Source organism: Neovison vison, chromosome 6 (assembly GCF_020171115.1).
Source record: "Neovison vison isolate M4711 chromosome 6, ASM_NN_V1, whole genome shotgun sequence".
Taxonomy (NCBI): domain Eukaryota; kingdom Metazoa; phylum Chordata; class Mammalia; order Carnivora; family Mustelidae; genus Neogale; species Neogale vison.
This window is the reverse complement of record NC_058096.1, coordinates 150398552-150412734: the sequence shown is the minus strand read 5'-3', so window position 1 is coordinate 150412734 and position 14183 is coordinate 150398552. Positions and strand designations below refer to the sequence as shown.

The 14183-nt window shown below is 40.0% G+C and overlaps 1 protein-coding gene across 7 annotated transcripts in view; it reads left to right on the top strand.

The window, feature by feature from the left end:
- Positions 1 to 14183, top strand: part of NEK10 (NIMA related kinase 10) — a 228195-nt gene that overhangs the window by 56458 nt on the left and 157554 nt on the right. For 6 of the 7 annotated variants that reach the window (XM_044252587.1, XM_044252586.1, XM_044252582.1 and 3 more), the window contains exons 11-18: positions 230 to 316; positions 3006 to 3230; positions 6742 to 6881; positions 8289 to 8350; positions 10118 to 10195; positions 12296 to 12360; positions 13731 to 13833; positions 13928 to 14056. In XM_044252587.1, coding sequence (XP_044108522.1) covers positions 230 to 316; positions 3006 to 3230; positions 6742 to 6881; positions 8289 to 8350; positions 10118 to 10195; positions 12296 to 12360; positions 13731 to 13833; positions 13928 to 14056 — 889 coding nt within the window. The remainder of the gene's footprint in view (positions 1 to 229; positions 317 to 3005; positions 3231 to 6741; positions 6882 to 8288; positions 8351 to 10117; positions 10196 to 12295; positions 12361 to 13730; positions 13834 to 13927; positions 14057 to 14183) is intronic. The other variant, XM_044252584.1, reaches the window with a different exon arrangement.

The window sequence follows — 14183 nt, the reverse complement described above, 5'->3', positions numbered from 1 at the left end:
ATCATTCTTTCTGGAGAAAGGGAATCATGATGTTATCATACTGTTATTAAACAAATTTAAATTGAGGACATGTAACATTTGTTGAATGTTAGAATTTGATGTGGCCTGGCCCCATGGAGCTATATTGCTTTTTGTTTCTCCTTCCAAGATAATACGAGAACAAGGGTATTAAATGAATGGATATGATAAAGTATGTTTTTAGTAGTTACTAATAGTTTTTAATTTGTAGTCCAGAATGTAGGGAGAAGATAAGTGAACTCAATATTGTAGAAAATCTGCTGATGATTTTGCATGAATATGACTTGCTTTCCAAAAGGTAGGATTGCTAACAAGACAATGTCATATTTGATGAAAATGATAATTGTTATTTTTATTATGTCATGCTATTTACCTTACTAACTGAATGTCATGAGTCACCTTGATGTTTGTTTTCTGTTTAAGTTTTTATAAAGAAACTAGAACAAAGATGTGTATTGATTTATCTTTGGTCTTGCATCTCTTTTGATCTGAGCATAGGATCGAATTATATAAATGTTATCATCACATCTTTAATATTTTTGTTTATTGAATTTTTTTTACATCCTGTCTTTTTAAGGAAAGAAATTCTGAAGTGGCTCTATTTTTAGTAATTTGAGATTGTATATTGAATAAATTATTAGATTGTTAAAATCTACTTCACTTAAGGCAAGTAAAATAAATGAGGATAGCTACTGACTTGTTTCATGACCACCTGTTATAACTCTAAAGAGAATTGAAAGTGTATTCATTTTTGATTGAACTATATATTGCTCTAAAGAATTACTAGATCCAGTTAGTCATTAGATTGTTTTTAAGTAGAGTTGCAACTTACATCATTTTATATCTAGTTAAGTAAGTCGTGATTTTCTGAAGAGGTAAAACAGATAACAGAAATATCAAGTAATGAAACCCAGACACTTAACCATACTAAATCCCCATGATTTAAGACTTTTCTTCAAAGTTAGCTTTATCCTCTTTCACAAACTATGCTTATAGATCTTCTCACGTGAACTCATTTCTAGGAAAACAACCTCTGCACAGGTGTTAGAGTACCAGAGATGGATGAGATAGAGTGAGTAGTGTTGGAGAGGGGACGGGCATGCAGGTCAGTAGTTGCACCAGAGCACCATGAGCGGTGAGGTTGATGGATGTCAAGGACAGTCTGGGAACATAGAGCAGAAGCTCCCAGTCAGAGCCTGGGGCCACGCCAAGTTTCCTGAAGGAGGAGGGAGTTATCTAGGCAAAGGGAGAGAACAAGTGGAAACAGAATGTGCTGTTTGGAGGCATGAAGTGGTCTGTGTTAGAGGAACTGCATGGTTGGGCACAGCTGGAACAGAGTGCAGGAGGGAAAGTGCCAGGAAACTAGATTAGACAGTTAATGATAAGTTAAAAATATAGCAAATTTTGGTCTAGCTTTCTCTATATGGCAGGCCCCACTGTAAGCACTTCTGTGTGTTCATCATTTGATCTGCACAAGGCCCCATCAATTTCCATATTTTATAGAGAGCAACAAGATACTTTTAGCCAGGTCACAATGGGCTCTTTGTGCCAAATAAGAGTGTGCTTTTTATCCAAGCACATTATGGGGACTTACAGAAAGATTTTAAGCATGATCAGATTTATTTTGCAGGGAGATTACTCTGATAGCAGTGTGTGGGGTATGTGGCATGGGGAATATAGCCACACAAGGAGCTCCCTTTAGAACAAGGGAGGGGATGTTTGGTGTGGAAAGATCAAGGAGATAATTCTTTTTGCCAAAGAATATACATTCTGAATGTCAGAGCACATAAGTTTGGGGGGGATTGGAGCTATAGAAAATTGGCTCGGGGAAAGGAGCTGTAGAGCAGTGTGGGCATGAGAGGGGTTGAGAGGCAGGTGATAGTGAGGCTTCTGTCTTGAGCACAGTCAAGGATCACAAGAACGGGAGGAGCAGTGGGGTTAGACAGCTGTATGACTTGCAAGAGAATTAATCTCAGCAGTTGCCTAGGAAAAAGGGGGCACTCTTGATTGGAAGTGGTGGATTGGGAAAGGAGAAGGAAGCATCTTGGATGGTTCCTTCTTCTGGCTTGGAAAACTGAAAAGACGGATGTCATGAATCAACAGCAGGGATGTAAGAGGAAGAGCTAGTTTGGGGAGGAGGAAATGACTTTGAGTTGAGACCCAGTGGGATGAGTACCTGGGACTACCGTGTGGCTTGAACTTCTGGAGGCTGAGTGCGCTGCCTGGGCTGAGCTTACAGTACTGGGATAGAGGAGGTGTTTGAAGTCATGGGAATGGATGGCATTGTCCAGGGAGAGTGTTTAGAGTGTGAGACTGGAGGGTTAAGGATGGCTCTAGGGAACGTCCATCATCATAATGTTTCAGAACTCTGCTGAACATTATGTGTCCTATGCTATCATTATCTGTATTTTATTCTCCAGATACTTACTGGGCATGTTACATTAATCTCCTTGCATTATAGTGGTTTTGACATTTTATTTTAATGTTCTGTTTTTGTAACCACATTGTAAGTTTCTGAAGACTATGATAAAACTTTATTTCTTTTGTCTTGAGCACAGCGCAGGTCCCATTGTATGTACTTGATAGCTGTTTGCTGGTTAGTCAGTTTTTAGCCAGACCAGAGGGCTTACAGGGAGGCTATAACTTAGAACAGTGGTCAGGAAACTACGTCCCATAGGCTAAATTTGACTCCCTGCCTGTTTTTGTAAATAAAGATTTATTGGAACATAGCCATGCCCATTTGTTTTTATGTGTTGTTTATGGCTGCCTTTGCATGTTCTGGCCGGGTTGGGTAGCTGTGACTAAAGCTGTATGGCTAGAAAAGCCTGAAACACTCTGCTGTGATCCAATCCTTTATGAAAACATATGTTGATCCATGACTTAGGAAATGTTAGAGCACCACTGCGATGATAACTCTAGTCCAAATGCAAAGTCAGTAATCACTGTGCTGTGATTCTCATCCTTCCTTCCCCCCCATCCCCTTCCAGACTAACTGCGGAGTTACTACGCCTACTTTGTGCTGAACCCCAAGTGAAAGAGCAGGTGAAGCTCTATGAGGGGATACCTGTCCTCCTCAGTCTGCTCCACTCTGACCACCTGAAGCTGCTCTGGAGTGTTGTCTGGATTCTGGTTCAGGTTTGTGAGGACCCTGAGACCAGTGTGGAAATTCGCATTTGGGGAGGCATCAAGCAGCTTCTTCATATTTTACGAGGGTGAGTCAGGGGGGCTATGGCCGACTTTGCCTTTGTCACTGAAGGTTGGGGACTCGTCATACAATGGCAGATCAGCTTGTTTCCTCCTCCTCTTTGGTCCTTCATGTTATGGACAATCACTTATGCTTGTCACAAACATACTTGAAATCAGTATCAGGGGCATTTTCTTGGGAGCCCTGAAATATTTATCTTTGCATCAACAGCCTCCATGACAGTGCTGGGAATAGAGAAGGCCATCAGTCTGCAAATGTAGATTGAACGAGACCCAACAACCACAAGAAAACATTTAGCTTACCACCTTTTTCTTGATGCACTCAATGCATATTGTAATCCCAACAAGCAATTTTACTTTAAATTTACTTTTTTGCTATAATGTCTACATTTGCATGACATTTTGTATGTCATTCATCTACAAAGAGAAAGCAAAACCTGTAATTAAAGAACAGATGCATAATCCATAGTTAAAATGGGAGAAAATATTGTTGATCAAACAAGTGCCATGCTACTGACCCTGGTCCAGTTGCTCTTAAGGTGAGTTAACACCTTATCATATCTCTTTTAAAAGTAGAATTCTAACAACATTCAAAACCTTGAGTATGGAGAAGGAATGGTTATTAAAATAGTTTCAAATTGAAACTTTCTTGAAGTATGTTTCAATAAGTATGTATTAGATATATTGAAGCCATGGATAATGATATCTTTTGGTACCATCAATAGGAAAGTTCTAGTACCTAAAATTATTATAAAGCATAATTCAAACCTACAGGTACTGAATCAAAGTTGAAAAAGAATATGTCTCCCTGAAAGGAATCACTCTTGTAACACGTGTACATAAATAAAGCTCTCTAATACAAGCAGAGTGGACTTATTTTTCTCAGTATGACCAAATATTATCACATCCATGTTATTCAGACCTTGTGCTTGTTGTACCTCTATGTATATTATGGAACTGTATGTTATCAACTTCATTTTCTATGAGGGAATGTTTCAAAGCATAAGAACAGACTATAGAGATATGGACAATAGCTTTCTTAATTATTCCTATCATTCTCAAAACAAAGGAAAACTATAAGCTATTGACAATCTATTTGCTTTTTTTTTTTTTAAAGATTTTTATTTTTACTTTTTATTTATTTGAGAGAGAGAGCACGAGCAGGGGGAGCTGCAGAGAGAGGGAGAAGCAGACTCCCCAGTGAGCAGGGAGTCCAATGCGGGACTTGATCCCAGGACCCTGAGCCCATGACCTGATCCAAAGGCAGACGCTTATGTGACTGAGCCACCCAGGTGCCCCTACTTGCTTTTATGAGTATCACGTAAAAATGTTAAATACTTTATAGTATAAATTATAAATCTTTCATTAGTACTGTGGCATAGTAAGCTAGCTCCTTGAACACTTAACTAAGTTTTTTGTTTTGTTTTTGTTTTTGTTTTTATTTTTTTTTTTGCTTGCTTCTGTAGGATGCTGATGGTGATGCTGATGGTAGTGGTGGGTATTATGGGTGGTTGATACAACTATTCCAAAGGCTACGGATTGCCCATTTGGAGAGCAGTTATTTTCTTGATGATAAAATCAAATTCTATGATCATTAAGCAGTACTTCAGAGATAAAACTGTTTTACCATGTAGATTAAGTTTAATACAAGAAGGCACCAGTTTTCCTCTTTTCCTCAAAATATAACCATCCTTGGGAGAAATGAGTTCTTTCATATCTAAAGAGTCAGTTGGCAAGTCCATTTCTATGCTGCAATATGCTGCAAAGAAAACTCTTTCCTGGGAAAATGATATATGTCAACACTTACTGTATGTTAAATATGTCTCAGTGCTTTGGGAGAATTTATTACCTCAGCTGGGTAAGCAATATCCATTCAGAGCTTGCGCCTGCCCCTCCACTGCCTGGAGCTGGTACAAGGGGTGGAGATTGCCGGGCTGTCTGCTGGCATGAGTAGGAACAGGGATTGTGTCAAGGCAGTTTCCAGTAAACCTGTTCATGCCTATTCACCTACAATCCTAAACTCCATAATGGTTCCTGAGGGGCGATAGACTCGAGGAGGGGGAGCGTTCTCTGAAATTTGAGTTTAACATAATTTGGTTGACAGATGAGATCACCAGCTGTGACTATCCCTAGACCCACCTCCATTACTTTCCTTATGCTACCTGAAGGAAAGGCGTTAGTAGGCCCAGATAAAATGGGAATGAAGCCATGGTGAATCCATCTATGCAATACTTGGGCATAAAGAAATCAAGATAGAGCTGCTGCCATAAAAAATAAATAAATGAAAAAATATAGTAGCCACATTAAACAAAAAGGAACAAAATAGATAAAAGACAAAAAGAAAAGATAATAGATACTCAAGTTGTTACCTTGAGTAAACAGAAAAATATGCTTTATTTTATCAAAGGTATTAAACAGAACATGACATTTATGACCAGAGATTAAAGATGAGATGCTAGGATAATAAAAAGGGGAGGAGAGATATTGCAGAGCTAGGAAAAAAGGCAAAGAGTGAATAATCCATGGAACTGAGACATTCATCAAAGTACCAGATAGAAACTGGAATTAGTACAAGGAAGGGCACACTTGAAAAAATTGCACATAATGTGGAGAAAAAAGACAAATGAGAACCATTAGAAAATGAAGGATATGGCTTGTAGAAGATGAGTTTTCAACCTGTGGATAACTGATATCCTAGGTAAGAGAATAAAGCAAAAGGATTAAAACTTCAAAGATGGGACTCCTGGGTGGCTCATTTGCTCTTCAGCTCAGGTCATGACCTCAGGGTCCTGGGATCAAGCACTGCATGGAGCCCTAAATCTGGCTCTGCGCTCAGTGGAGAGAATATTTCTCCTTCTCCCTCTGCTCCTTGTCTCCTGACCTATGTGCATGCATGTGCATGCTTTCTCTCACATCAATAAAATCTTTTTTAAAAAATTCAAAAATATAAAAGAAGAGATCTTTACCAAAATAAGGAAAGACTGGAATTGCTTGGAAAAAGAAAACTCAGAATGGAGAAGACTGACATTTAGTTAGGTGAATTGATAACAAGAGAATAGGGTTCAAAAACAGAGGTGGGGGAGGAGCAGGGAGCTCTTCTAGCTGGCTCAGTCAGTAGAGCATGCAACTCTTGATCTCAGGGTTGTCAGTTCTAGCCCCCCATGCTGGGGGTAGATATTACTTAAAAATGAAATCATAAAACAAACAAACAAAAAAGGTGGGCATGTGAAGCTGTGAAGAAATGACAGAGTGCTAGAGTTAGTTCTGTAACCACAAAAGATAGCAGGAGGGAAGGAAGGAAGAAAGGGAGGGAGGAAGAAAAAAAGTAAGGAAAGAAGGGACCCCTGCCTCACACCACACACAGAAATCCATTCTAGGTGGATTGGAAGGTGAAACAATAAAGGTAACATAGGAGAAAACTTCACCGCCTGAGGAAGGCAAACATTTCTTAAACAGGACCCAGAAAGCACTGACCATGAGGGAAAATTGATAAGCTATACATTCACTTTTATTTTTCAGAGACAGAAATTTTGTTTCCGATCGTTCTTCCATTGGCAGCCTGTCTAGTGCAAATGCAGCGGGCAGAATCCAGCAGCTTCATTTGTCAGAAGATTTAAGCCCTCAGGAAATACAAGAAAATACTTTTTCTCTTCAAGCAGGTATTTATATCATATTCTTATGTTTTACTATCTGATACTGTTTAGCATATTGTTTTATTATGCTCTGTGATGGTGATAATAATTTATTATTCTCTGTTATGTATGGTAATAGGAAGTAGGCACAATTTGTAAGTTTGAAAACTGTGAAGTTAAATCCATGTAGATGACTAAAACCTCCAGAACTCGTGTTGGGCCTGCAGATTAGTCATACCGCAGACTTTTCTCTCCCTTTCACATTCTGAACACATTGAGAAATCAGCATGGAGGTCAGACATAAAGAGAGTAGAACAGTAGCCTTATTATTGGTAAAGCTGGATTGGAGAATTCAGCTTGCTTTGTGGCCAGAATCATGGTTCCTATGTTTTCTAGATCTCAGGGCACCTTCCTTCAGGGAGATTCTATAATCCACACACCCATTCCCCTGGAAACAAGGGAGTGCCTTCATTACTCCACGTGAGCACTTAAAGGGAGGTCAGAGCCTCTCTTGCCGCACAAAAGCAGGAGCAGGGATGTATGCCCACACTTTTGGCAGTTTGGCACAACCCCGAACAAGGTTCACACAAGGGCACCTGGCCTTTAGGACAAGTGGGGTTTTGGTGCTGCTGACTGTGCTGGGCGCCCTGCAGCAGCCAGTCGAGGGGTCAGAGAGGCACTGGTGGGGGTGTGGAGCAGCAGGAGGGCAAGCTGGTAGAAGTATATGAGGATATATTTAATGCCCAAGGCACAGTGCAGGGCCAGCACGAGGGCCCCATAAAATGGTAGCACCCTTTACAGGTGCTCTGTGCCGTAAGATTCAGCACATTTCTGGCTGGACAAGAAGCAGCTTGGTACAGAATGTCATGGGAGGCTGCTGCTGTGGCCATGAGCGGGCAGGGAGGGTGGTGCTCTAGGGGTGGGATTTAACATCGGGCAGATGCACTTAGACTTCTGGCCTCTTTCCCTTAGTAAGTTCTGTGGCCTTGTCTGTCAGTCTCTGTGAACCTCAGACTTCTCATCAGTAATGCTGATAGTCACGGTACATCCTCTGATTACAAGGGATAATTTGGATCATGTATTTGAAGTACTCATGTATCCAACCATTGTAGATGTATTTACTGAGGACCTGCTGAGTGCCAGGCACCTGCTGGCCACTGGGGATTATTTATGATGATGCTGCCTCCCTGTACACAGTAAGTGCTCAATAAAATGCTGCTGACAGGTGTAGATGCGCACGAACTACATGACCAGCAGAGGCAGACACTACTGCAAGTCAGTTTCCCTCCCCCCAGAGCTATGTCACAGGGAAGGGTACTGTGTTTGGAGGAGTGACTCTGCTCACAGGATTCCCTGAGGAGCTAGAGTATTGACAGAACCGTGTACAGTGCAGTTGGTGAGACAGACATGATCACTTGGTGGTTTTCCTTCCAGCCTGCTGTGCCGCCCTCACCGAGCTGGTGCTCAACGACACTAACGCCCACCAGGTGGTCCAGGTGAGAATGCGGCTCTCCGGGCTCTGGCTGCAGTTCACGTCTGCGCTCATGGACTCCGCCTCAGGCAAACTCTATATCCCAGAATGCAGCTTGTGGGATCCCATGCTGTGGTTTTAGGATGTTTTAATAGGTCTTATTTAAGTTCTAGAATTCCGTTTTATATTCTCTTTTATTTTTTAATTTTTTAACTTTTTTTAAATTAGGATTTTATTTTTTTTGGTCAGAGAGAGAATGCACAAGCACGGGGAACTGCAGGCAGAGCAGACTGGGGAGAAGCAGGCTCCCCCACCAGGCAAGGAGCCTGATGCGGGACTTGATCCCAGGACTCTGGGATCATGACATGAGCCAAAGGCAGTTAGCCTACTGAGCCATCCAGGCATCCCTAACTTTTTAAACTTCCTTCTAACATTTTATTTTTAAGTAATCTCTACACCCAACATGGGGCTCAAACTCAAATCCCCAAGATTAGGAGTCACATGCTGTACTGACTGAGCCAGCCAGGTATTCCTAGAATTCTATTTTATAGTCTTGTCCTTCCTTTACCTCACTTGGCTTAGAGAGACATGCCCTGTGGTTAATCTCTGGTGTTTCTTCCCTATATTATGTGCAGTTTTTTTTCATTTTATCTCTTTTTAAAACAATTTTGAATTGCTCTAATTCTGGACATATAGGGTACCATGAGTTGAAGATATAAGTCATTTGAATTAAGAGCATATCAGGTTATTCAGCTAGAGGTGACTGAAACGCCACACCAACAACATATTTATTGCCAAGAAACCAGTTTCACAAAGCATAGTTCTTTAATCAGTCCACCACATACACAGCAGTATATGGAAGTAGTATACAGTATTTCCAATTTCAACTTCAAAATACACAAATACATAAAATCATAAGAGATCAGATCACTGATGATTAGAGGCTGGAGGGCAATCTCAGCACATCAGCGGTTAGTGGTGGAGCAGGGCGTTTGGACTTGGCCATGTTGAAATTCAGTTCCTACTGCTATTTCTTGGTGGTTCAGCCTTTATAAAAATGACTTAGTTTCTCTAAGATTTGGTTTTGTCATAGATAAAGCAGGAAAATTATAGACTGACTCACAGAATAGCTATAAAGATGAAATGCAGAAAGGCAGGTGAATCTCTGCACAATTTTAATATAAAAGCCCATTATAATAGAGTTCAGCAAATCAAGTATTTAATAGATAATAGAAAAGTAGCAGTAAGTTAGCACTTTTTGTTCATTCTGTGTATATATTAGAGTAAGTCTAGAAGGATAACTTTCTGTACTTTTCATGGATCACTTTCATTTTTTAAAATCTATTACTCTTATGTATTTATTCTATGTTCTTTTCTATAATAATTTATTTATGCGTACAGTTATTTCCAAACTGTAAAGGGAGAAATTATATTTCATAGTTAGACAATTAAAATGTGAAGTATAAAGATATTTGGATCCCTTTACTCGGTCCCTTTGTATCCCTTACTCTTTGTTTTTCAAGTATTTAAATGACTTTAAACTGATATTCTTTATGATTTATCCTCTTTAAAGACGGTTGAAATTTTAGATTGTGGTTGTAGTTTTTGGTGCTTAAAAGTATTACACTTATATATTTACTGTTCTCCTGTAAACTTATACAAAGTACTAAAATTCTATGAATATTTCTCCTCTAACATTAATTTTTGAGGTTGTGTAGTTGCCTCTTTGTGTTTCTGTGTCTCTATGGCATTGCCGCTGGTTATAGATAACACGGGTTCTTTATTCTTCCAGGAAAATGGTGTATATACAATAGCAAAGCTAATTTTACCAAACAAACAAAAGAATGCAGCGAAAACGAATCTATTACAGGTAATAAGCATGTCCATTGTTCTTCAGTATTGAGTTACTGAAATGTGGGGAAATTGTGATAATATAAATTCCCTCCCAGTCTCTGTAGTGACTGGGAGGGGAAGATATTGGGTGCAAGAGGCTGGCTTGAAAACAAATGCTATTAAAACAACACAAAGGGCTTAATAGTGATTTCTCTGGGTGGGGCGATCAGATGATTTTATTTATGTATTTCTTTGCTGGTCAGTAAGTTCTGTTTTTTTTTTTTTTTTTTTGCAAAACAATGCTTATGTATCGGAAAACTGTAAGAGGAAAATTATATTCCATCTTTAAGCACTGACCACAGTTGGTAACATTTCATCTTTACAAGGAAAGCCTATAAAATGGATCTGGGTAGATGAGAAGAGACTTGCCAAGTCGATGAAGGGGTATGCCTGGGGCAGCCGTGGCATCTGCTAAAAGGATGGAAGGGCATTCCGCACAGGGAGAACACTGTGTACAAGGTGGGAGAGCCAGGGAGCTTAGAGTGAGCTTAGGCTGCCCAGTGGGGCTGGGTTGTGGTCAGGGGAGAGAGGTGAGGCCTCACAGGTAAGAGGGGTGCCTGTTACTGCACCTGTGTGCTGTTTTGAAGAGTGTGCATCAGGGGGCCAGTGTCCCCGAAGATACTGGAAAGATAAAATTAGATTAAAAGTAAGCCTTTGCAGTACTTGCCACTCATGTTCCCCCCCAAGTCATTAGGAAGAGGAAGTAAGAATCCATGTTTACCTCCAACCTGATTGAAGGGCTGTCACTCAGAGCGAGAATGAAAATGAGCAGAGAGGTTCTGGTGGTATCTGTGGACTACAGGCAGAGGTTTTCAAGAGTTACTCATGAGAACATACGGGTGTGGGACTTCATTTCTTTGGTGTGCCACAGATGCGTGATGTGATGCTGGACCACAGAGTCAGGCAACTCCACCCTGCAGATGCATTTTGTCAAGCCTGTTGCTGCTTCCTAAAAATTCACATTGAAATGGTTTTTGAGGGGGCTCCGGGGTGACTCAGTCGGTTAAGTGACGGCCTTCAGCTCAGGTCATGATTTCAGGGTCCTGGGATCGAGCCCTGCGTCAGGCTCCCTGCTCAGCTGAGAGCCTGCTTCTCTCTCTCTCCCTCTGCCTGCTGCTCTGCTTACTTGTACTCTCTCTCTCTATCTCTCTGTCAAATAAATAAATAAACAAAATCCTTAAAAAGAAAGAAAGAAAGAAAGAAAGAAAGAAAGAAAGAAAGAAAGAGAAAGAAATGGTTTTCGAGGAGCATCTGTGTCCTGTACTTTCTCACTGTCCCCACCACCTCCCCAGGCTCAGTCATGGCATTGTGTCAGCTGCCTGCTTCTCTGGGCAATTTTATTTGGGACCTTCTGTATTCAGACCACTAATTTTATGGAATGATTCCAGATCCAAGTTCAGCAGACCCCGATCACCCCCGTGGTGGCCTGTGTCCAGGCCCAACTGCAGGCCGGGGCTCTCTGGTTTTTTTTCTTGGCACTGCAAACCGTCAGACGTTTAGACGTTTATTTTTCTTTGGTCAAGTCTCACAGGCCTCTTTCTGAGTGTTCTCGGGAGTTACTGTAGATTGTTCTATTTGGGGAACGCTTAAGACTCTTTACTCAAGAGACCAATTTGTCAAGTTTGAGTCCAGTGTGCCTGTGGCTATTTTTATATGTCATCATTTCAAGTGTTTATTTTCTCATAGAAGCCATATAAATATTGAGGCATACATAGCAGGCTAGAAAGAAAATAAACCTTGAGCTCCTGAAAATCTCTGGACGTTTGGTTTTCTCAGAGTAAGAATTTTATTTCTGGTCTCTGTGTTCATCTTGTTCTTTCTAGAAAGGAATTAATGACAAGTACTGAGTGGAACAAGGCTAACATCTGAGCATTCTACAATATAAACACTTTTTAAAAATATGAGACCTACCCCAGGTATTGATGGTTTTTGGTTTTAGTCCTAAGCTTTGACTCCCACGGAGTCCAGCCACTCACAATCAAGTCACTTTAATGTTTAGTTCTTGATAATCTTATACTGGGGATGTTTTAGTTTGCTGAGCTACCAGTAGAGAATCACACACCCTTTTATTTTCCAGTGTTATGCATTCAGAGCCTTGAGGTTTCTCTTCAGTATGGAAAGAAACAGACCACTCTTTAAAAGGTATGAGCTTAGAGAAATTTAAGTGACTAGTGATCATGAGAGTGCCCGGTTTTCACATACCTGATTTAGATGGAAACAGTAAGAGAAGAATGAAGCAGTAAGCAAAGCATGTGTTTTCAGATTTCTTAGAATCTGCACGTAGTAACACTGACTTACCTTAGTGATATCTTAACCCTGAAAGTGAACTAAATGTTGAAGAAAGGGAATAAATGTCTCTATCAGTATAATTCTTACTTACTGTGACTGCTATGGTTTTTAGTTTTCCTTTTTTTATTTTTTTCTTGGACGTTAACATTTTAAATGGATGGTGTCAAAATATGTGCTTGTTCTTATGCATTTAGAAATTCCAACCTTGGTCTATGCATTTTCTGTGAATCAACGGAAAAGAAGCATATGTCAGGGTATCCTTCATAGGGCAGGAGCTCATTTGAAGGGGAGGAGGCTAGGTGTTCTTGGGTCAGGAGGCTGTGCTAGTGAGCATGACAGAGAAATCAGCCCCTTGGGAAGCAAACAGTAGTTACCTACATGTGTGGTCTGCATGCCCCTGGCTTGGCCAGGATGGCCAAAATCATAGGCCCAAGTTCTTACTAGAAATCTATTGATAATGTGGATGGAAATAAGAACTTGAGTTAACATAATGTGTTTTGTTCAGAAGCACTGGTGCATTTTATGTTGCTACCTTATTTACAAATGATGCTTGAATTTGAGGGAAGAAAAAGAAGTAAAGTTACTATAACCTTTTACTTCAAGGCCTTAAACCAACCATTTTTATGGACTTAGTGATTTTACTAAGCCCTTAAAACCAGTACCCTGTAAATGATTCATAAATCTTTCCATTTTTTTTCATTTACCTGTATTTTTCTTTTATTTTCATAAAACATTTAAGAATGGGGTTAGTATTTACCTCTTAGGGTTAATATGAGGACTGAATCAAATGGCATTTATGAAAGTGTTCAGCACTCCATAAACACCCCATAAACATTCCTTTCCAAAATGTTTAAGGCCTGTACCTCCAAATATCTTACAAACAAGTTTTTTGTAGAATTTGTATCATAACATGAAATCTACCCTCTTACCAAATTTCTAAGTGTAGGGCACAGTATTATTAACTGTAAGCACAATGTTGTACCCCACATCTCAAGAAATTTTCCTTTCTGGTTGCTTTTCATTATCCCTTAATAACAATAGTTCTAGTTCATTTTTGTGAGATAAGCTGGTGAATGCTATTTGCCTCCACTTTGTTGACAACCTAAGGAAGTTAAGTTTGTTTAATGTAATTAATCTGTGAGTAAGCTAGGTCCCAAAGGGAAGGAATGAGCAACAGTTACCAAGCCCTACGTGAAATGTCTGTGTGTATGTTTTCCCTGTAGACTTTTCCCCACTGACTTGTTTGAGATCTTCATCGATATAGGACATTATGTTCGTGATATCAGTGCTTATGAAGAATTGGTATCAAAGTTGAATTTGTTAGTGGTAAGTCCTGAGTTTTAAATATTTGGTCAGTCTGGTATGTGGTCAGGAATGAAAATTATCATAGTGCCCATTTCCTTTTTATTTTTTCTTTTAGGAGGATGAACTGAAGCAAATTGCTGAAAATCTTGAAAGCATTAATCAGAATAAAGCTCCTTCGAAATATATAGGCAACTATGCAATTTTGGATCATCTTGGAAGTGGAGCTTTTGGCTGTGTCTACAAGGTGACTTTGCCCTTGGGGAACAATATTTCCGACATTCTGAAGCAAGCCAGACATCCCACTTACACACACCCATGCAACTGGATTAGAACCTTCATTAATGAAAAACAGATACAAATTAGAATGGGTG